This window comes from Colletotrichum aenigma, assembly GCF_013390185.1.
Source record: "Colletotrichum aenigma strain Cg56 chromosome Unknown KSG_Cg56_contig01, whole genome shotgun sequence".
Classification (NCBI taxonomy): domain Eukaryota; kingdom Fungi; phylum Ascomycota; class Sordariomycetes; order Glomerellales; family Glomerellaceae; genus Colletotrichum; species Colletotrichum aenigma.
Window position 1 is genome coordinate 6,280,266 of NW_023500907.1, and position 22,712 is coordinate 6,302,977.

The window sequence follows — 22,712 nt, forward strand, 5'->3', positions numbered from 1 at the left end:
GAAGTTTTAGCCTTCGTTTTGACCGGAGTTCAACGACGGAGGTTAATTCAGATGCGATCGTAGAACATCCCTGCTACTGAGACGAACAATCGACGGGGCAGTTCGAGCAGCATGTCTGCCTGCCACAAATCTTGGCTATTCCTCGCACACATGCAGCACCCGCCTGTCAGTCAGGTTGAGACGAAAGAATGGCGATGTGCCGAGCTGCATGGATACATGAATACCAGCATCAATAGTACCGGCCCGCCACATCACCAATGTCAATATCATCAGTTGGATCAGTCCAAGATCAACGATGGTCACTTCTCAAATGATATCGTCAGTTTTTTCTGGCTGGGGAGCTACTGCTGCGGATTCATCAATCATGTCACCTCTTCCCCTGGCGCAAACACCGTGTCTATTGGATATCGTATTCGCAGCCGACGGGATGTCGCGCCTTCTTACGTCCGCAGTTTTGCACGGACAAAACGGTGTGACCCTGACGAGTCCCCCGGGTATCGACGTGTGACGAAGGCGGTGCGGTGCAACTACCCGGACGCTGGATATGCAACACAAGATCTCCGCGACCAATCCGGTGCGGGCTGGGTGACGAAGCGGCTGATTGCGATTGCCCTGGCGGAGAGTAAGTGCCACGGCCCTCAAAAGAAAGCAGGGTCGCATGGGGGTGGGGGGGTCAAGAAACGATTATCTGACTACCGGCTGGGCATTCCACAGCGATTGGGAGAACCAAAAGCACAAGACGAGACCAGGTTGAAAATGAGAGACACCGCAGTTGCAGATCCTCTTGGAAACTAAAAGAGAGTTTGTCTTTGCAACCCCATCAACGCTAACGGTATTTGGTAGTTGGAGGTATTGAAGAAGTGTTTCAATTAACCAACCTCTCCAAGCATCGGAAGAGTTGTCATTCATGACTCGTCGTCGATCATCAACTGTTCAATCTGACAGTCTGCAAGTCTGTGAAACGGATGTAGGACCTTGCATCGTGCAGTTGCAGTGCTTTCACCGATGCATAGTCCCATGGAGCGATCCATACCAAGCGCCGTCAGCCATGCAGAGTCCCGACTACCATGCACAAGTCGACATTGACAGCGGCCAGGCTTCCCCTCCATGACAGGAAACTAGAGCAAAACGAAGCCTCTTGGATGTCTTGTTTTTTCTTTTCTCCACTTAGAGCGGGAAATCCCTCCACGGGATTTTACAAGCCTAAACAACTCAGCGGACAGACGCCTATCCGTCCGCCCGCATCGTTCGAGAGACACGGCAAATCCCAAGAGGCGGTTTTGAGACTGACAGCCACCCCATATGGGCACGTGCAGATCCTACGGGCGTAGTTCGAGGCGATATTGATAAGATTTGGACTCCAAGTCCTTGGTTCGGGGTCTTTTTGGGGGTGAGGGTGGTCGCACCGCAATTATTGGGGTCTTGTTGGAGCAATTCGGGGCCATGGTGGGTGGCATCGCCTTCGATGGCGACGAGAGAGATAAGTCGTTCAACGCACCAGAAAAGAGATTTGAATTGAATATAAAAGATCACGTACATCTCTTCTGTTTAGCGAAATAGCATTCTGGCCATCCCTTCCCAGACCATCATCTAGACGGCAGAACTTTTCTGGAACACCACACTCTCCCGTCCGATTACTCCGGCCTCCTCCGCAAATCTTCGTCTCCTCCCTGACCCCTGCCCAACCTTATTCCTCCCCAGACCCCTCTTTCACACGTGGCAAGAGTCAGTCCGGCTCGAGCTCGGAAGCCATGAAGTTCACCGTAGGCCAAGCCATCCTGGCCCTGCTCGTCCCAGCGGCATTGAGCGTCGACATCACCGGCGGCCGCAGCCCAAAATGCGTTTGCGTCAGTCTCACCACCACCACACCACACCATCCTACGCTTCAATCTTTCTTTTCACGTGGCATTGTCGGGATTTGACATGTTGCTGACAACCGGAGCAGTGTTCCGCCCTCGCCAAGGACCCTGAACTCGAGGGCAAGGTGCTAATGCCCGACACGGAGACGTACGACCAGCGGCTGCAATCGTACTACTCTGCCAACGCGGCACAAGCTGCTTGGTGCATGGTTCTCCCGACGAGCACATCCGATGTTTCGCGCATTGCCAAGGTTATCTCTGAACACCAGTGTCCGTTTGGTATTCGGAGTGGTGCACATTCTGCCTTCAAGGGGGCCAATGGCGCGAAGGACGGGATCACTGTTGACTTTGGTGAGTACTCAGCTATGCTGGTGATACCCTGGAATTTCACTAATACTGTCTCTAGGCAACCTGAATACGACAAGCTACAATAATGTGACCGAGATTGCTTCGATAAATCCTGGTTCGACTTGGGAAAAGGTCTTCACTCTGCTCAAGGGTGAGAATGTGACTACAGTTGGCGGTCGGGCCTCGGTCGTCGGTGTTGGAGGGTTTGTAACTGGCGGTGGTGTAAGATCTTCCGTTCTTTCGAGGCTTATTGGCTTTTATGTCCGAAGTCTATTGCTAAACACCTTTGCAGTACTCCTTCCACACCAATGCGTATGGCTTCGCATGCGATACGGTGACCAACTTCGAGATCGTCCTCGCCAACGGCACTGTAGTCAACGCCAATGCGACATCCAACCTAGACCTGTTCAAGGCTCAAAAGGGCGGCTCAGGCAACTTGGGTTTCGTCACCAGAATTGACCAAAGTGAGTCCATGAAGAGGCAACACTTGTGATACGCAGACACTGACACCCCTCACAGAAGTTGTCAACTCCACCGATATGTGGGGAGGTCTCCGGGAGTACGACGAGACCAACAGGGACAAGCTCTTCCGCGCCTACCTCAACTTCGCTGACAAGATGGACCAAGATCCCGCAAGCCAGAACATCGTGGGAATGTCGTACGGGACTCATCGGACTGTTGGACTCCGGGCAATTTTGACCAATAGCGCCGGCGTCGACGATGCTCCTGCCTTCAGCGAGTACGAGAAGATCAATGTCACGAGCAACACTTCTCGAGTCGCAGCCGTTGCTGAGATGGTCCCTGAGTTCACTGGACCTACGCCACTGGGCCTGTAGTAAGTACAACGGTTGTCGTTGTTTCAGATCGTATCCATACTGACCTCCTCATCTTAGTGCCAACTGGTTCGTTGGTCAATTCCGCAACGACGTCCGCATGATGAACTTCGTCTACGACGAGCTCCAGATGTTAGGCAAGCACTACTTGGACCCAGTGGCCGAAGAAATGGCAAAGAAGACGAACAAGACCGTAACGTATGACGTTCTCGGACAGTTTCAGCCATTCACGCAGTCCATGGTCAAGCACGGCCAGGCCAACGGGGGGAACATCCTCGGACTCGAGGACGTGGTGGCTGATGGGCCGACGAGCAACTGGCTGCTTGTGCTGACCTGTGACACCCTTGAGCTGCAAGACAAGATGCTCCCATTCATTCTCAAGTTCCGCGAGAGTATTGATGCGTACGCCAAGTTCATCGGCGTGTTCAAGGACTGGAGGTACCTCAACTATGCTTGGGGCGACCAGAACCCGATTGCCACGTACGGTGAGAAGAACGTGGCGTTCCTCAAGGATGTCGCCAAGAGGGTGGATCCGGATGGCGTTTTTCAGAAGCTGAGAACCACGGGTTTCAAGATTCCGGTTGATGCGAAGACTACGCATTGAATCTGGCGACAGTGGTGATAGATTGACGGCCTCTGTTTGATGCTTGTAAATGTTTGTCAGATAGGATGTAGTGTATAATTCTAGTGCACACCTTTGTGCAATCCTAACATTTGAAGAGCCACTCGCAGAAGGAACTCAACTGGCCGCCCTCAATACCCTGCTCACCGGCGTCTGAAGTTCCACCACCTTCTCTCCCCAGCCGAGCTCTCATCCGAAATCTCATTCACTCGAGTATCGATCCCCTCCTCCTTGCTGAACCCACTAGCGGTGGCAGAGTCAGTCGGCACAACACCCAACTTAGCTGCCTCCTCCGCCGTGAACGTCCCATACTTGTCCTCCTCATCAAATTCTCCCAAATTCGGCAACGGGAACGCGAGATTAGCCAGGTAAAACAGCACAAAGGAGATGAAGAACCCCACGAAGAACGCAATGTAGTACAACTCATACACCGCATCGGGCGCGCTCTCGTCCTTCTCCGCACTCACAATCAGCCCCCCGATCGTGGGCGCCCACCCCGCGATCCAGCACGGGATCACGCGCCAGTTGACGCCGTGCCAGTACCAGTAGTCGGAGCCCTGCGGGTGGAACAGGTGCGACAGCTTCACCTTGCGCGCGCGCAGCACGAAGAAGTCGCAGACCATGACGCCCATGATGGGCGCGAGGAAGACGGCAAAGGAGTTGAGCACCGCGACGAAGGTGGCGGCCTGGTTGATCAGCTGCCAGGGCTGGATGATCCAGGCGGCGAAGAAGGTGAGGAGCGCGCCGCGGCGGATGTCGATGTAGCGCGGGAAGAGGCCGGCGAGGTCGATGCCGCCGGCGACGGCGTTGGAGCAGACGTTTTCGAACATGGAGGTGAAGGCGAAGCCGAGGGCGAGGAAGAAGACTGCGGCGCGGGCGGCGGAGGAGCCTTCGCCGTCTGTGGAGGGTTGCAGTTAGTGGATGGAATGGGTTGAGGGCGTTTCCAGGGGGGAGCTTACGATCCATCATGACCATCAACAGGTCGGGAGGGTTCCAGTAGATGGTCCCGTAGATCTTCTGACAGGCTGCGGTGGTGACCAAGCCGCCAAGGCAGACAAGCACGCCCGTGATCCAATAGACGGACACCGTGCCGATGATGTAACCTTTCTTGTCCTTTGCGTAACGCGAGAAGTCGCTGCTGTTCGTCATGCCGGCAGCCTTCTGTCCGATAGCTTGGTTGATGCCCGCCATCATGAGCCACGAGACGCTCCAGCGTGAGCTGGTAGAGACGCTCTGGCCTTGGTAGAATATGGGACCGACACCCTTTGCGACGGTGAGCGACCAGATGAGCAGGGCGATCATGCCGGCACCGCAAGCGACTGATGAGATGAAGAAGGGCTTCTTGAAGCGTTCGGGTCGGATGAAGAGGAACGGAATCGACACGACCCAGAACACGATGAAGCCGATGAGCTCATAGGTTGTCGTCGGTGTGCTGGCGCTGAGGGTGTTGGGAATCTTTGCGAAGGAGGGCCAGATGGCGGTGATACAAACGCTGTTGTGTATTGTCAGTATTTAATGGCCGACGTCTTCGGAGATGATCCTTACGTCACGAGTTTGCCGCCATTCCAACCTAGCCACCAAGTCAGCTTTACTCTCTCTCTTGAACGAGCTGAAAGGTACTCACATTGCAGTGCGTTCCAGATGAAATTCAGCAGAATGCGCTGCATCAACGGGATGTAACTCGCCCGGAAGCCCCACGTGTATCGGTTCTGTACCGTGAATCCAATGTGCCACGTCAGACCGCACCAAGCAACGAGGATTGCGAACAAGCAGCACAGAGCTCGGGAGACGACAATGACGGCCATGGCCTGGCCGACCGAGAGGCCTTGCGTCAAGAACGTGTTCGGGGTCTGCCATGTTGCTACGTTGAGTGAAGACCTGGCCGTCATAGTCAGTTCCGCGCTCAAAGTAGCTTATGTTTTGCGTCGTGACTGATACTCACAGTGACCAGGAACCAAAGAAGTTGAACCAGCCCCAGGTGCGACGAGATGGTGGCAACGGGATCAAATCTCTATTGGACCAGGCGCTGACTTCCTCATGCCGCGACTCGTCGGACTTCAGAATCACGGCCTCCTTAACCCTTTGAACGGTCTTGTTCGCCATGGTTACGCCGAAGGGACTAGGGTACCTGAACCTAAGTCAGTTCGACTGGAGTTGGAGGGCGCCGGCCGCCTGATATACGGTAGGCCGCCATCTTATCTCAGTGCCCAGTTCAAGCACCCCGTAGATCTTCCGATGCTTTCGGCTCTCATCGAAGTCTTGGCGTCGGCTCCATTCGCGATGCAGCGCCGTTGCGTCTTCGTTATCTGTCATGCATATTAAGACCGATGTTCGGTAACAGTTTCCCGGGTATGCGACCCTTATCCCGCCCCAGAACAACCCCGGCGTCGACAACTCGAGCATCAAATATTGGGCCCATGATGTGTTTGAATATGAGTTGGGGTCTTTGAATGGGTCGCATTTTGACCCAGTCGACCGGTCAGAAATCCTGCCCCCCGAGATAAGAACCCGAACATGTGGGTATTCTCGCCCCCCGCCGGCGACATGCCGGTGATAACGATGAAGGATCACTTTAGTTTAACCACAGCTGTCGCAATGCATGGGTCCTTCGAATCAGGAGAGCTATTTCCAATATGTATGATTCAAGTAGCTGACAGTTCTTTTGCTAAGTGGCCCGTTCGGAAGCAGACTCAGGGTGTGGACCAACAAATCCAGTGCCTTTCGGAGGATGGAGTCAGTTGTCGGCCGGGCCCCGATGCCGGCGCCACGTCGGAGAGCGTCCGATACTTTACCTGGGCTCATTCTCATTCGCCCGTCTTATTGATCCCATGTTCTCCCTTCAACCTCTGGCCTGTCACTGTCGTTGCCTTTCAATCGTGATCTTTGTCTTGGCCTAGACTCAAACAACCAACGCAAGACCTCAACCCCGGTCATTTCACTTGTTCTCCCAAAAGAAGATCACCACGTGAAACAACATGTCGCCCCCGACTCTAAGAATAGGAGTTGACGTCGGCGGGTACGCCACCCCCATACCCCAACCCTCACTTCAAACTAACACACCCAAGCACCAACACCGACGGCGTCATCCTCGACCCAACAAGCTCCTCCGCCCCCTCCCGCGGGATCCTCGCCTCCCAAAAGACCAGCACAACCCCCAACCCCAGCGATGGCATCAACGCCGTCATCACCCAGATGTTCGCGCAGTCCGCGCCGCCCCTCGACCCCTCCCGCGTCGCCAGCGTGACCATCGGCACCACGCACTTCATCAACGCCGTCGTCGAGATGGACGCCGCCCGCCTCGCGCGCGTCGCCGTCATTCGCCTCTGCGGGCCCTTCTCCGCCGACATCCCCGTCGGCGTCGACTGGCCGCCGCGGCTGCGCGAGATCGTCTGCGCGCACCGCGGGCTCGTCGACGGCGGGCTCGAGATCGACGGCAGCTTGATCGCGGAGCTGGATGAGGAGGCCGTGCGGCGGGAGGCGGAGATTGTGAAGGCGAAGGGGATTAGGAGTGTTGTTGTGGTTGGGATTTTCAGCCCGGTGGATGTCGTGTATCAGCAGGAGGAAAGGGCGGCCGAGATTGTGAGGGAAGTGTATCCGGAAGCGGACGTGGTGATGTCGAAGGATGTGGCGAATATCGGGTTTCTGGAGAGGGAGAACGCGGCGGTGCTGAATGCGTCGATCTTGCCGTTTGCGAGGCGGACGATTCACTCGTTTCAGGATGCCGTTGCGAGGCTGGGGCTGAAGTGTCCTGTGTTTGTGACGCAGAATGATGGCACGATCTTGCCGGCGAGCGCAGCGGCGAGGTTGCCGATTAGGACGTTCTCGAGCGGTCCTACGAATAGTATGCGCGGCGCGGCGTTCCTGACGCAGAACCTTGAGAAGGAAGCTATGATGGTTGTCGATATCGGTGGAACGACGACCGACGTGGGTCTGCTTCTTGAGAACGGCTTCCCGAGACAGGCAGCGGCGTATAGCGAGATCTCCGGCGTGAGGACAAACTTCTCGTATCCTGATGTCAAGAGTATCGGTCTCGGAGGCGGCTCCATCGTGAGACGGGATGAGAACGGTGCTTTGACAATCGGGCCACAGAGTGTGGGTTACAAGATCCAGGAGAAGGCATTGGTTTTCGGCGGAGATGTGCCGACGACGACGGATTACACTGTCCTCGCAGATCCTGCAGTTCAGATTGGAAACCGTTCTCTCGTCGAGGGGTCCAGCCTGCAAAACGATCTACCCGAGTTCAAGGCCAAAGTCAAGGAGATGCTGGAACGCATCGTGGACACCATGAAGACTTCGCCGGAAGATATCCCAGTGGTCCTTGTCGGCGGTGGCGCAGTGATTGCGCCGGACTCCCTCGTTGGAGCCAGCAGAGTCATCAAGCCCGAGTGGTCCGGCGTCGCCAACGCCATTGGCGCTGCCACCGCGAGAGTCAGCGGTGTGGTTGACTCGATTGAGAGCACGGAGTCAAAGAGCGTTGCGCAGGTCATTGAGGAGTTATCACAGCGCGCGGAGGACAAGGCAGTTGAGAGCGGAGCTCGGAGGGAGACGGTGACGATTGCGGAGATTGAGAGTTTTCCATTGCAGGTGAGATGTATGCTTCAGGTGTTCTTTGCAACCATGCTGACGAATCTTCGTAGTATATCGCGAACAAGTCACGAATCATCATCAAAGCTGTTGGTGATTTCGACTTCTCCGGGACTGACTTCAGAGACGCTGCTCCAATTCTCAATGGGGTCGACGGTTTCGAGAGCGAGCCATCTGGAACCGTTGAGAAAGAGCCAGAGACAAACGGGGATACTCAGGGCTCAGCTGCACAGTCGATCATCTACACAAAGGACTACATCCACTCTTATAAACCAAAGATCGTCAACAAAGAATGGCTCCTTTCCGAAACCGATCTGGATTGGATCACGATAGGCTGTTACATCCTGGGCACGGGCGGCGGAGGATCTCCCTACCAGCACATGCTGAGACTACGGGAGATGATGCGGGCAGGAGCAACCGTCAGGATCATCTCGCCGTGGGACCTCAAGGACAACGACATTGTGGCTTGCGGCGGCGGAAAGGGGTCTCCTCAGGTGTCGATTGAGAAACCATACGGCGACGAGTAAGTAACGCGTGCCGTGGCCGGGACATTGAGCCCTTGCTAATAATCTGTCCAAAGGATCATGGAGTCACAAATAGAGCTGTACAAGTACCTCAACACCAAGCCAACAGCCGTCATCTCCCTCGAAATCGGAGGCGGCAACGGACTCCAGGGTCTCATCCTCGGCGCCAGCACAAACCTCGACATCCCAACCATCGACGGCGACTGGATGGGCCGCGCGTACCCCATCTCACATCAAACGACACCAGTCGTGTTCGAGAAGAAGGCAACCATGATCCCCTCATGTATCTCGGACGGCAACGGCAGGATAATGGTGCATCATCCCCTCCCTCAACACCCCTGTTTCCTCCAGAAGCTAACATTCAGACTTTCACCAGCTCATGACCAAAGCCCGCACCGAACTCGACGCAGAACGCGCCTTCCGCGCTGCCCTCTCGCAGATGGGCTCCCACGTCGGCTGCGCCAAGGGCCCCGTCAGCGGCCGCGACACCAAGTCCTGGGTCGTCGAGAACACGGTCTCGCTGTCGTGGCGGATCGGCCGCGCGGTGGCGCTCTCGCGGTGCAGCAACACAATCGACAGGGTCGCGGAGGCCATCGTCGACGAGGTCGGCGGCGAGGAGTCTGCGCGCGTGCTGTTCCGGGGCAAGATTGTTGGCGTTGAGAGGGTGACGAGGATGGGTCACGCGTATGGCGAGGTCATCATCGAGGGGGCGTCAGCAGATGGGAAGGGGGTTGAGAAGTTGGTGATTCCGTTCAAGAATGAGAATATTCTTGCGAAGAAGGTTGATGCTGAGGGCGAGGAGGAGGTGAGCTTTGGCTTTTGCGGGGAGGCTTTCGGGATGTTGCTGACTTGTTGACAGATTCTCACCATCGTCCCTGATCTTGTGTGTGTTATTGACGCTCAGAATGGTGAGGCCCTGGGCACGCAGGAGTATCGGTACGGTCTTCTCGTGGTCGTCCTCGGCATTACTGCATCCGAGAAGTGGACCTCGACGGCCCGAGGTATCGAGATTGGCGGGCCGAAGGGCTTTGGCATGGATGACTTGGAGTATGTGCCGCTTGGTAAGTTCAAGAAGCCGAGGAGTGTGATTGAAGAGTATTGCGATACTGCATGATAGATCATGGCGATTTAGACCTGTAGTTTGCCATCACCAGGATGAACAATACAGTCTTCTAGGCACAACCCACCGGCTTTGGTTGCAGGTACGGAGTGAAGTGGGATGGATCAATTCACATAGCCTGCCAACGTCGCAATTCAAAGACAGGGACGGCCAACTACCGTTCCAACGGCCCCCATTGATCGGTTGTCGCCTCGGAAATATCTTTTCGGCTCCTGCCTCAGCATCCACACAAGTTGTCTCTCACAAGCACAGATCGAAGAGCAAGTCCACGCGCCGTTGGAGAATCGACAGGGCGCTGGCACGTCGATTCGCAGTGATTCTTACAAGGGTGCGATAACGCCACCGGGCTAGTCCCGCAGGATGGTGTGCTGAGGAGACGTTGGGGTAGGTCGGGAGCTTTCATTCGCACCACGGGCAGCATCCATTGACCCGTGAACAGCTCATCACGGAAGTCGTCGGAGATTTGAAGCGCGGGGCGTCGTAAGCGAAGCAGCAGAGAAGATTGATCGACTCAAGGAGAGATAAAAAGGCGCATGCAATTGGGAGAGAAAAGAAGAAAAAAGTCTAAAACATGACGCCCCGGCTCCGTACTGCCGTCGACCACGGAGCACGACATCGGCGCTGCGGGGCCACCCGATCGGCGAACCCCACTCTCCAATTACACCTGACACTAACAGAATGGTGGTGGTGGTGGTGTTGTCTCGCGTCATCGGACGAGCAGTCGCGATATGGGTCCCTGAGCACGCCATCTGTTGCGTCGAGCTCGACAACCCCCCTCGAAACCCTTCGAATCCCGCCATTCCGGTTGTTTGGTTCGCTGGCGATAAAGGGGCGCAAGGCCCCCGTGCGACATCAGAGAGTTTTTTGTGTCAAAATTTGGGTGAGGGGTAATAAACTCGATCTCCGGCTCTGCTCATATTTATAAGTGTGTTTCCCTTCTCCAAATTGCTGAGTGCATTCACACCAGATACTCAACCTTGCCCCTCACTGTACATCTTCTCTTTCTCTTTTTTTTTTTTTTTGATACCCCAGTACTCAAATTCGCAACCATGGCGCCGGGTATTCTCGTCGACGAGCCTGTTGAGGTCAGCTCCTCCGGCCCTTGGAAGGGCAAGAATGATGACGCCCCCCGTGACATCTTCCCCGACGGCATCAGGACGTCGGGACAGCACAACCCCCTCTACGACGTCCTGCGCCCGTACGGGGAGTTCCCCAAGGAGATCACGGGCCGCACCGTCTGGCACAAGGAGGAGTTCGAGAACAGCCCTGAGAAGTGGACGCACCGCTTCACCCCCGAGGAGGTCGAGGAGCTCGGCCGCACATCCGACGAGTTCATCGCCAGCGGCACCCCTCTGACCGGCATTTCCAAGGTACGTCGATCCAAGCCCGGCAACGCCACTCGGCAGTTCCCTTGATCTCCCTCCGAAAGCCATGCTAACATCTCATCCCCTCAGAGCAACTTCCCCCTCCCCAAACTCAGCAAGGCCCTCACCGACCTGCGCGAAGACCTCATCAACGGCAAGGGCTTCATCCTCTTCAAGGGCTTCCCGGCCCAGGAATGGGGCCCGCACAAGACCGCCGTCGGCTACATGGGCCTCGGCACGTACCTGGGCTACTTCGTGTCCCAGAACGGCCGCGGCCACGTGCTCGGCCACGTCAAGGACGTCGGCGACGACCCGACGCAGATCGACCGTGTGCGCATCTACCGCACCACGGCGCGGCAGTTCTTCCACGCCGACGACGGCGACCTCGTCGGCCTGCTGTGCGTCCACCGCGCCGCCGAGGGCGGCGAGAGCGACCTCGTCAGCATCCACGCCGTCTGGAACGAGCTGCAGCGCGCCCACCCGGACGTCGCCGAGCTGCTGACCAAGCCCGTGTGGTACTTTGACCGCAAGGGCGAGGTCTCCGAGGGCCAGGAGCAGTGGACGCGCCAGCCCGTCTTCTACATCGAGAACGGCGGCCAGCAGCGCGTCTACTGCAAGTGGGATCCCTACTACGTGCGCTCGCTCACGCGGTTTTCCGATGAGGGGGTCATCCCGCCGCTGAGCCCGGAGCAGCTGCACGCGCTGAAGACGCTCGAGGATACGTGCCAGAAGCTCGCGCTGCACATGATTCTGGAGGTGGGCGATATCCAGTTCTTGAGCAATGCGCACTTGTTGCATGCCAGGACGGAGTACAAGGACTTCCCGCCGCCGGCGCCGAGACGCCACTTGCTGCGTTTGTGGTTGTCGACGCCTGAGACGGAGGGCGGATGGGCGCTGCCGTTCCCTGATAGCAAGGAGAAGAAGCGCGGCGGTATCCAGGTGAACAACCAGCCTCCCACGGCGCCGCTTGACGCCGAGTAGATCGTCGTGTTGTGTGGTGTTGCATGAGCGGTCTGTGTCTTGTCAGAATGATGCATTATGTTTTACCGTATCATGGTGTGTGATCATCTTCAAAGAGAGATGAGGGAAAATGTATCTTCGCGCCGCCAACACTTATGGAGTGTTTGAAACAGACAAAATGTTTAGAGCAGCAAATCTTGAATGAACAAAACAGTTAAACACATTTTTTCGGGCCTGCCGAGCAGTTCACTTTGTTCAGTAGTGCATCCTCAAACCTTGATGCTGAGATGTCAATGCTGATGTGAACACGACTTACGAACGAAATGACATGGAGACAAATCGTGCCCCGCGCTGGCCAGTGACAAGAGCAGCGTTCTGGATTCCGTCCGCCGGGCAACTCCTCCGATCCCGTTACTTCGGCGAAGTTCGCCACGGAAAACTGGCGGGAGAGTGAGTTTCCCGCTCAGTTTCCCGGCAATCGCGTGGTTTTCCGGTTGCGCCATCGCGGGGTTCGTCGTGCTGCTGCGACAGCGAGAACCCCGCCGGGAAATTTCGCGAAAGCGGCTGCGGGGCATGTCTGTCACTGTTTTGGAGGGGTAAAGGTCCCCTACAAGCGCTGATGGAGGGGCAGCAGAAACGACCAGTTACACGACGGCATCAACATTTCTGCTCTGCTTTTGCTGCATACCAGGCCGGGCAAATTTCGTTGACTTGGTCTCTTACCAGACAACTCAACAACAATTATCATAAGCTTCTTTCAGAGAAATCGAATGATATAATGGCCATCAGTTCTCTGCTAAAGTCGTTAGCTTTCCTTTATCGATAGCAGCCTGCATGATCCCGTTGCAGATAACGGTGGGCCATCGTTATCCACCCGCCCGCGTTTGCCCCTCGAGTCAGCTCTCACATCTTGGCCTTCAACCATCCGACGTCGCTCTCCTCACGACATCGCGAATGTCTTATTTAAGAGACCACCTCTGGTGCTGTCTCTGATCATGTCTATCTCACTCAGCATCCCCTTTCTCTTTCTCCTTTGATACCCCTTTTCCACAAAAGACACTCACAATGGCCGCCGTCCTCCCTGAGCCGTTCGCCTCCATCCCGAGGGAGAACTTCCTCTTCGGCCCTTCGCCCATCGAGCCCCTCCCCCGCATCTCCAAGGCGCTCGGCGGAAAGGTCAACGTCTACGCCAAACGCGAGGACTGCAACTCCGGCCTGGCCTACGGCGGCAACAAGACCCGCAAGCTCGAGTAAGCCCACCCTCCCCCAATCCTCTCCTCCTTCACATCAACTAACATCCTGCCAAAGGTACCTCGCCTCCGACGCCCTCGCCCAGGGCTGCGACACCCTCGTCTCCATCGGCGGCGTCCAGTCCAACCACACGCGCCAGGTCACCGCCGTCGCGGCCAAGCTCGGCCTCAAGGCCGCCCTCGTCCAGGAGCACTGGGTCGAGTGGGAGGACCCCGTCTACGCCAAGGTCGGCAACATCCAGCTGTCGCGCCTCATGGGCGCCGACGTCCGCCTCGACCCCTCCACCTTCGGGATCGAGCACAAGAACACCCTCGCCAAGCTCAAGGAGGAGCTCACCGCCGCCGGCCGCAAGCCCTACTACATCCCCGCCGGCGCGTCCGACCACCCCCTCGGCGGCCTCGGCTTCGCGCGCTGGGCCTTCGAGGTCGTCGCCCAGGAGAAGGAGACCGGCGTCTTCTACGACACCGTCATCGTCTGCGCCGTCACGGGGTCCACCATGGCCGGCATGGTGGCGGGCTTCAAGCTGGCTGAGAAGACGGGCGCGTCGCCGAAGCGCAAGGTTATTGGTATCGATGCGTCTGCGACGGTGAAGCAGACGTTTGACCAGGTGCTGCGCATTGCGAAGAACACGGGCGCGAAGATTGGGCTTGAGGAGGGCGATATCACGGAGAAGGATATTATCTTGGACGACCGCTTCCACGGCGGCATCTACGGCGTGCCGGACCAGACTACGATTGACGCCATCAAGTTCGGCGCCAGCACGGAGGGCTTCATCACGGACCCCGTCTATGAGGGCAAGAGTCTGGCGGGCATGATGGCGCTGATCAAGAACGAGGAGATTCCCGCGGGAAGCAATGTGTTGTACGCGCACTTGGGCGGACAGCTTGCCCTCAACGCCTACTCTGGCATGTAAATAATGACTTAATGAGAAATACCCCTGAAGTTCAATACTGGTTCGATGCACGTACCTGATAGGATCCCGCTCTTTGCCCTCGCTCCTGACGTAGTACCACAAGTCGCAGATCGGGGACCAGCAGGTGGTTTCCGTCATCTTCTCCCGTGTATGTATTCCAACCTGCGAGGCGAAAGTGACGGAGAAAGGCGAAGTTGTCCGAGGCCCTTCGAGCGGCCTTCTTGTGCTGTTCATCCTCAGGTCGTCTCTCTTTGCCAGCTCCAATACACCCGAGGTTCGATGCTGGCCTGATAGGTACGCAACCCTACAATAGTTCCGGTGCTTTCCCTCTCCCCCATCGTAGCATGGCTAGGTGCCCACCATTCTTTGCTGCGTATACATGTCGACCTGTAGGCTAGAGGTGACGGGGAAAGACCAATTTCGTCGAGAACAGCGGTTTCTTCCCGGTCTCTCTTGTCTTTCTTGACGCTGCTCCTTCATCCGAGGAAGATCTGTAAGCCAGTTCGTTGTCAGCTGCGGCGTATTCTGAATCAATAGGATGGGAGCAGGCAGGACGAACAACGTTTCCTCTTGCAACCTCAAGAAGTTGGCATTCATTGGTCTCCCACGATGCCGTACGTCCTTTGACGATTCAAGACCTTGTCCACAAGCAGTCGTTGCTCCCAGAAAGACCTACGCGAGGCTATTAATGGAATGTCTTTGAACATTGAAGCTGGTGTCCATAAAGGAATCGAGACATTGGCGAGCCCTTTGTCGCGTTAGTCGGAAGAAGCTAGAGATCAAGTCAGCTGAGACGGTAGGCTCGTAGTCGTACCAGGGGAGAGGAGCCAGGCAGCTCGAAACCTCCCACTGAGGTGTTTCAAATTGCGTGGCTGCGATTTCATCTGAGCAATCGTCTTTTCGTCAGCGAATCTCACTTTCCACCGCGGCGTATGCGGATGGAATCACTGGAACGGGGCGGCGACTGGTGTGAACGTGTCATCTTGAGGATTTTCTTCTATGTACATGCGAAAAGACGAAGCAAAGGACAGAGTATAAGAGAGAGAAAAGACAGGAGAAGAGAAAAGGGAAATGAAAAGAGAAAGGAAATGACAGAGGAAAGGGGTATGAAGGCTTGAGTCTTCATTAAGACATAAAAAGCAGAAAAGGAAAGAGAGAAAACGCAGAAACCAAAGACCAAAAACCCCAATAATAATACCAAGCATTTCCCTCGCGTCACCATAAACTGGTGATCATTTCTCGTGAGTCACTCTTGGGCCCCGAACCAAGAGTACACGACGTATCTGGCTTGATGAGTGTGGTGTTGGTGGTAGATGCTGCGGACGACGACAGCGACGGCGACCGCCGACACAGGACGGCCGGGCTGGATGACACCAGCAACAGCACCTTCCTCACGACGGCTTATTCAACGGATCTCTGAGCACCATGCCGCAAAACTTGCTCATTGGGACTTCGGCGTAGGAAGGTGGATTTGCGATCCTCTTGCCCGTGTCGAAGTGAAGGAATTGACCGTCGAGGACCTTCTCAGGCAGGTCCATAGCTTCCTTCCGTCTGAGTGGCAACTTGCAGGAGAGGGCGAGGCATGACTGAACCAAGACCAACCGTCCCTTGTTGTCCTTTTTGGCTACGAACGACTGGACAATATGGTCCAGACGCCGACGCGGATGGGTGGCTTCGGTGGGCGCTTCTTGTCGCTGCGCGCCTTCTCGGTATCATCTTGCTTGACGGACTGCTCCTGCTCTTTCGCCTTCTCTGGGTTCTTCTTCGCGTCCTCTTTCTTCTTGGTCATCTTCCAGGTCTTGCGGACTGTAGACTCCCCGCGCGCTGAAGGCCGGTCCAAACCTGTCGCTCATATGATCTCGCTCTGCTGTCGACATTTCTTTGACCATTTTCTTCCAACCGGGCTCATCGTCTTTGGTGAACGCAATGCGTTGATTACGACGAATGACTCTCACCTCCAGCCAGGAGTCGAGGTCTTCGAGGGTAGCGCCCAGAAACACATAATGGACTTGGCTGCCTCCTGGGCCTGAAACGGTTCGCGCCCCGGAGCAAAAGGACGTCACCGATGGCAGACATGACGATATGCCCGTCGGAACAGTAGGTCGAACGTTGGTTGTGCCTGGGGGGGCGTGCCAGCGATGGACGTCTTGCACCGTCGCTTGGCCTCGGGCCAGGTTTCCGAGGCGGACAAGCTCCGTTGGGATTCTCACTGTATTCCACAGGTTAGTCAAGACAGGGTTCTGGTACTACACGGAGATGGGTTTGAAGCAGTTGACCTTTGGGCCGTCCCGGTGAGCAGCGGCATCCATCTCCTCCAGGATGGCAAGCACGTCTTGGGTGGCGGTTTTCGCTTCGTGGGAGTCGTAGTATTTTTCGATGTTGAACCAGTCGACATATGGCTTTGCTGGACTGCTCGAAAGATTGGTGCTATCGAGCCATATGTTGTAATTGTGCGTCGCGGCCGGGGAAATGTTGGGTCCTATATTGCGTCAGCCCCTTCCTCTGTTGGCCTGCGCCTGTGTCAGAACCTTCAAGTTAGCTGTCTTACCAAGGTGGCATCTCAACGACCGCATGGGACGGCAGAGCACATCGTCCCACCTGTCAGGCGAGCGATCTTCAGACGCGGAAGGAGCAAGCTCCTGCAGGAAGTTTCTGATGTGCACGTCTACCCGTTTCTCGTGCTCTGGGCGGTAGCGTTTGATTTCCTAGTAAAAGAAGAGGAATGTGTCACTCCATCGGAGGGAACTCATTTTGGGCAGAAGATATGCTGCGATCAATAGTGACGAAGGAAGAAGGAGACGAAGGAAGAAGGAGACGAAGGAAGAAGGAGACGAAGGAAGAAGGAGACGAAGGAGACGATGCTCGTCAGGAAGGAAGGGCTAGGTGCATATGTTGCGACAAACTTCTCAACGGACACGTATGATGGATTTATACTGACCGAAGAGGTATCTAGATGGGTGGGCGTTTTTGTGGCGGACACCTTCGCCAACCTTGTTGTCGCGATAGGCAGGCCCGGAGCCCAATCTTGTGACGAGAACAAACTTCGAGTGCAACGAAGACAGCTGGGCGTTTGAGATCTCAAGAACACATAACTTATTCAAATTCTTGCCTCGGCTATCTACGAGCGGAACATGTTGAATGTTTCTTTCCCGTTCTGATCCGTTCCTTGAATCCTTCCCAAAGCTAACCCGTCACCGAGAGAGTCTCAGATGTGGCAGGAATGTCGACCCCATCGCAGAATTCCCCTTTAGTTGAAATGGGTCGCAGGCCAAAGTTCCTGACTGCTTCCCAAAGCTCATAATTCACTCTCAGCGTGTCTTCCGCTTCGGAAAGAGGCCACTGTTCGAATCGGCGATCCAAAATATCGCACAGGGATAGCAATCGGCCCGTGCGACACATCTCGTCCACCCAAAACAGCATGCCAGTGAAGATGCGCTTTCCTAGATTGATTGTGTGTCTCGTGGCGTAGTACTCTGCACAACCAGGCGAGTACCCATGAAGCGGAATACAACACTGATCGAGGTGCTGGAAGGGCCTCAATTGCGCCAAGCTAGCGCCTTTGGACTGTTGAAGCACAATATCGACGGATTCTGCGACTGCGCCATCCAGTAATCCGATGCGTGACAGCGGACGCTGACAGGTAATTGCGCTCCAGCTGTGGTTTCCTTGGCATTTGAGACTTTCTGGTTGATACTTCCAAACGAGCTTCAAGAGGCGGTCGGCTTGCGCTGGTGGGGGCATGGTCCATTGATCGGTGCGGTGAAGTCGTCCAAATTCGTTCAGGAACGGGTTACCTGTCCAAGACTGTATCCAACCCAACCGCTCTGCATTATGGTGTTCATAGACTGTGTTTATGTGTGACATGAGTGTGAACACTTGCTCTCTGGGATTTGCGCTGAGTTGCCGGTAGATGATAGGCTGTAGGTCCAGCCAGTCAACGAAAAGCCAGTCAACGAATGGTTCAGAACGCTGGGGTTCGCCTACTTGGCGCAATAGCCAGTGAAATCTAGTAGGTATCTGCCCCGGGTCGGTTCTGTAGCCTGTGACATATTAGCACATCATCTGATGTAGAGCAATTTGGACATTATACCTACCTAGAAGACATGTCAAGGATCGCATCAGGTGACAGAGTAATGTATCCCATGGCGAGGGGTCCTGGCTCGATGTGATATTAGGTTCTTTGCGTTGGAAATAGTCTATGATCAGGCGATCTATGTTTTCAGCGTCGGCCGGTCGATATCGTCGAATGTCCCAATAGAGGAAGAGAAAGGAGTCCATCCAAATGATCTTACTGAAGGCAGATCGATAGTAATCCATGACGTCGCACCGGTAGTGCTAAACAACTCGATTTGGGTCTTTAAACAGAAGTGATGGAAGCGGGGACGCGTTGCTTTATACACCGAGCGTGAAGGTTATTCTGATAGCGAAAATGGATTCCATAGGCTGAAGCTAGAATATAGTTCAGTTTGTTGAACTCTGCCCCAGAAGCATCGATCGAAACGACTGGTGTCTCCTCCGAGGCTCCAGTGTCGACGAAGCTTTGTACTTGGTACTTCAATGTTGGAGCGATCCTAAAGCACCCGTGGATTTTGTTTCAGACACCTTGACAACAAGGATTGGAAGGACAAGGAAGATGAAAACGCGATGACGATGAAAAAGAGGACTACAATGACGGCGACAAACAGCAAGGACAACAAAGACAAGGACAAATAGCATGAGAATAACAAAAAAAGAGAAAAAGAAAAATTCATCTCACGGATTATTGAGAAGATTTTAAATGAGAAGGCACAGAAATCGACTCCAGAAGCAGTAACAAGCCAAGCTAAGGAACCCGAGTGAATCATGGCGTTGAGGAGAATACAGGTAATTACCAAGTCTTTTAGGCATGGGAGCCAATGTAATCCTCTTAGCAAATAGCTTGGATGAGTCTTTGAACTCGGTCAGCAAACGACAAAACGCATGGTTAAAGACTTTCCTATGAGAGCCAGACCTTCCCTGTGCAACTCATTAAGCGTTCTTTTAGCTTACAGAGGCCATTTCCTACCTACTTTTATGGGGTCTTTCATGACAGAAGAGAGCTTGTGGGAGCATGATTGAGTGTTGTTAATAAACGGCGAAGTGTCTCCCTACCCAAACTTCCAAGTCAGCATCTTGGTGGATCGTCAATCTCATGAGCATGTCGCACGACTTCATCTGAGCTCATTTTTGTCGAAATGTTACGCATTTCTGCGAGAGCAGCCCGTCACATTGATTCTTGTGCCTAGTTTTCTTGATTGCTGATATCCATGAACCTTCACAGGTGTTGAGTGAAACCCTCGGTGATATCTTCCGTCCACGCCATTTCCGAAATAAATGGCTCTGATTACAAACCTCAACTATCAACTCGAACTATGGGAGTGCTTGACCATCGGTCTACTTGCACTCGACCTCATGATCACGCTCTACGGCCTTGGGTCTGAGATGCCCGACGCTGTTCTCCCGCAATCCGAAGCGGAGAGCGTCATGGTAGTTGCCGTCAAAGAGCTTCTTCTCCTCATGCAGCTGCTGCAAATTTTACTTCCTGCCTATCCAGGCAGCGATTCCGAGAATATCACACCTTCGAACATTTTCAGAGAGCGGGCGGCCTGCAAGTGGATCGGCGGCCTTTTCGGAACACACAGCGCAGAGTTCGCAGACTTAGTACCCAAGCTTGGCGACGATGAGCTCAAGACATTTGGATTATTCATCGTTCCGGTGGCAGCTGCTGTGGTTTGGAAGTGGAGGAGATTGCAGCGGCGTTTGCGCGCTGCTACGAGACAGGAGGAAGCGGCTTTGATTGCGAGGGTTTTCCGCGTTTGGGATCGGGGAGATGGCACCGGCGTGTGAAATTGCAACCTCAGTCGTGAGTTCCTTCTGAGAGGCTTCCATCTCGACGAACGTGATTGGAGATAATCGCCTTGAAACTAGCTTACTCTAAGTGAACAGGCCAGAATTACCTTTTCAAATAAGGGAAGTTTGAAAACGCAAGCTCAAACCTGACCCGCTTGAGGGAATTGGGGAGGACATAATATGAACATTGACGACCGGCAACCAAGAATTGGTCTACAAATAAACATTATCACTCTCTACTAGAATAAAATTGGGCAATTCTCAATCTTCCTCGGGTGCTACAGAAAACTGAACATGCCTGATGACCGGTCGAAAGCTCCAGCATCATGTCCAATACTTCCACACTTGGCGATACCTTGCAGGGTCAAAGTGTAGATGCCTTCACTTCTATCAACCTGTCAAAGCCAAATAAGGATTACAACTTTCAACTATCCAGAATTAAGCAAAGATTTGAAGATCACGTGGAATCACCCAGAACTCAACAAGAGATTGTCATCCTTTCATTGGATTTACCACATATAGGTTGTTCACTCTAGGCGCTGGGTTCGTTCCTTCCTCTTTGCGCGCCTCTCCTTCCTGAAAGGCGAGAACCGTCTGAACAGAGATTTCTTTCACCTCACCCCGCCCCACGCAGTGAATTCCAGACTCACCACTCCCTCAATAAAATAATTCGCGTCGCAGTCACCACCCAAAGCTTCTTCCCACAAACCACCACAACAAACAAATCTCTCCCATACAACTCACAAACCACAACCTCAAGACAAAGATATACACCAACATCCACCAACACAATCATGGTCGCCACTATCGCCATTTATACTCTTGGCGGGCTCTGGTAAGTTTCCCCCTCACCTCTTCCGGCGCGCCTTCCCCAGACTCACCTGCTTGTTCACAGGATGTTCTACCTCTTAGAGGAGGACAAGACCAAGCGTCTCGCAGAGGCCTACACGCCCATTCCTCTCCCCGATGAGCCTACCTACAACAGCAGTGATGTCAGCATCATTGTTCCCACCATCAACACTCCTGACGAATTCACAGACTGTCTTCGTCTGTGGCTTGCAAACCAGCCAAAGGAGATCATTATCGTAACCATTGAGCGCGACCTCCAGCGCGTCTACGACCTGGTTCGCCCTGTGGTTACTGAGGGAGATGAGCGCATCAGCCTCATGACTGCCGATGTCGCCAACAAGCGCGAGCAGCTGCTTGTCGGCATCAAGCACGCCAAGGGCAAGATTCTCTCGCTGGTTGACGATGATGCCTTCTGGAAGTACCAAGTCCTTCCCCACCTCCTGGCTCCCTTTGAGGACCCCAAGGTCGGTGGTGCTGTTGGCAAGCAAAGGTATGTCTAACCGCTTCCCAATCTTCTGTCATCTTTTCTCACCGAGTTTCCAGTGCCCATATCCCCGTCGCCCGCCGCAACCCCAACGTCATCACCCCCTGGGAGGTTGCCTCTCTCCGTTCTCTCGAGAACCAGAACAATGTCCAGGCTGTCCGATTCACCGCAGATGGTAGCGTCTTCTGCCTCGTCGGTCGCACCCTCATGATGCGCGCCGAGATCGCCCAGGATCCTCGTTTCCAGTACGAGATCACCCACGAGTACTGGTGCGGCAAGCGTCAGAACACTGGTGACGACGTCTTCATCACCCGCTGGCTGCTCACCGAGGGATGGAAGATGTCCATTCAGAATGCTCCCGAGGCGGAGATTACCACCCTGGTCATGCGCGACAGCGCCCTCCTGCGTCAGATGGTCCGCTGGCAGCGCAACGCCATCCAGTCCTTCCTGGTGACTGTCGTCTACAAGCCTGGTCTGCTCCAGCTCTACAAGTACGTCTCGTCTCCCGCGGTGCCCATGATGTTGTACTGATAGCTTGGTAGGAAGCACCCCTACATGGCTCGCAAGCTCGTCGAGCGTCTTCTTCGCCCCATCATCGCTTGGGTCCATATCATCGCCTTCATCGTTGGCGTTTACCAGAAGTCGCCCGTCGCGTAAGTACCACCGACGTCTCCCAGCATGATCATGTACTGACATACTTTACCAGCTACTTCGTCGGCATGTGGTACCTTTTGTCCATGATCGCCACTTACCGCGACTTTGTTCGCCGCTACCCCTGGGCGAAGGGCCACCTTGGCGCTGCCATTCTTCTCGACATCTGCTACCCGGTTGTCGACGTCTATTCCTGGCTCACCCTGAACACCGAGGCCTGGGGCACCCGCAACGAGAACGCTTGAATGATGACCTTGGGCATTGATGATGATTGGCTTTGATTAGAGACTCTGGGCTTGGGGGGCGACGGACCCTTCAGAATGGCTTTTGGCGTTTGGTACTAGATGGCATCTCGCACGGGAGGAAAGGACAGATACCCTCAAATTGGTAGATACAGATTGATGAATAAAAGTCTTTGACACAGGCATATGCTCATGCAGCACGCGACACGTCTGGCTTCTCAACCACACGGTCAAGCCTCC

The 22,712-nt window shown here is 54.7% G+C and overlaps 7 protein-coding genes across 7 annotated transcripts; 6 read left to right on the top strand and 1 right to left on the bottom strand.

The window, feature by feature from the left end:
• Positions 1 to 1,751: 1,751 nt before the first annotated feature.
• yanF-1 (FAD-dependent monooxygenase yanF) lies at positions 1,752 to 3,644 on the top strand (the record flags this gene model as incomplete). Its single annotated transcript, XM_037316914.1, has 6 exons — positions 1,752 to 1,847; positions 1,946 to 2,210; positions 2,266 to 2,429; positions 2,500 to 2,671; positions 2,727 to 3,042; positions 3,101 to 3,644. 6 exons carry the CDS (start codon positions 1,752 to 1,754, stop codon positions 3,642 to 3,644), a joined length of 1,557 nt encoding a protein of 518 aa, XP_037185411.1.
• A 161-nt stretch (positions 3,645 to 3,805) lies between these two features.
• Positions 3,806 to 5,765, bottom strand: aclS-0 (Transporter aclS; the record flags this gene model as incomplete). Its single annotated transcript, XM_037316915.1, has 5 exons — positions 3,806 to 4,560; positions 4,622 to 5,154; positions 5,208 to 5,232; positions 5,287 to 5,540; positions 5,605 to 5,765. The coding sequence occupies 5 exons, from the start codon at positions 5,763 to 5,765 to the stop codon at positions 3,806 to 3,808; spliced, it is 1,728 nt and encodes a 575-aa protein (XP_037185499.1).
• Positions 5,766 to 6,637: 872 nt separating this feature from the next.
• Positions 6,638 to 9,884, top strand: hyuA-0 (putative D-/L-hydantoinase subunit A; the record flags this gene model as incomplete). Its single annotated transcript, XM_037316916.1, has 6 exons — positions 6,638 to 6,678; positions 6,728 to 8,246; positions 8,300 to 8,769; positions 8,827 to 9,082; positions 9,147 to 9,575; positions 9,630 to 9,884. 6 exons carry the CDS (start codon positions 6,638 to 6,640, stop codon positions 9,882 to 9,884), a joined length of 2,970 nt encoding a protein of 989 aa, XP_037185996.1.
• A 1,055-nt stretch (positions 9,885 to 10,939) lies between these two features.
• On the top strand, positions 10,940 to 12,235 carry CGCA056_v001657 (Taurine hydroxylase-like protein SAT17; the record flags this gene model as incomplete). The annotated part of the gene is made up of 2 exons (XM_037316917.1): positions 10,940 to 11,260; positions 11,345 to 12,235. 2 exons carry the CDS (start codon positions 10,940 to 10,942, stop codon positions 12,233 to 12,235), a joined length of 1,212 nt encoding a protein of 403 aa, XP_037185501.1.
• A 1,044-nt stretch (positions 12,236 to 13,279) lies between these two features.
• Positions 13,280 to 14,378, top strand: CGCA056_v001658 (putative 1-aminocyclopropane-1-carboxylate deaminase; the record flags this gene model as incomplete). Its single annotated transcript, XM_037316918.1, has 2 exons — positions 13,280 to 13,464; positions 13,523 to 14,378. The coding sequence occupies 2 exons, from the start codon at positions 13,280 to 13,282 to the stop codon at positions 14,376 to 14,378; spliced, it is 1,041 nt and encodes a 346-aa protein (XP_037185508.1).
• Positions 14,379 to 19,808: 5,430 nt separating this feature from the next.
• On the top strand, positions 19,809 to 20,243 carry CGCA056_v001659 (uncharacterized protein; the record flags this gene model as incomplete). The annotated part of the gene is made up of 1 exon (XM_037316919.1): positions 19,809 to 20,243. One exon carries the CDS (start codon positions 19,809 to 19,811, stop codon positions 20,241 to 20,243), a length of 435 nt encoding a protein of 144 aa, XP_037185507.1.
• A 797-nt stretch (positions 20,244 to 21,040) lies between these two features.
• On the top strand, positions 21,041 to 22,475 carry nodC-0 (N-acetylglucosaminyltransferase; the record flags this gene model as incomplete). The annotated part of the gene is made up of 5 exons (XM_037316920.1): positions 21,041 to 21,081; positions 21,142 to 21,585; positions 21,639 to 22,070; positions 22,122 to 22,232; positions 22,286 to 22,475. 5 exons carry the CDS (start codon positions 21,041 to 21,043, stop codon positions 22,473 to 22,475), a joined length of 1,218 nt encoding a protein of 405 aa, XP_037184477.1.
• Between the last annotated feature and the right edge of the window lie 237 nt (positions 22,476 to 22,712).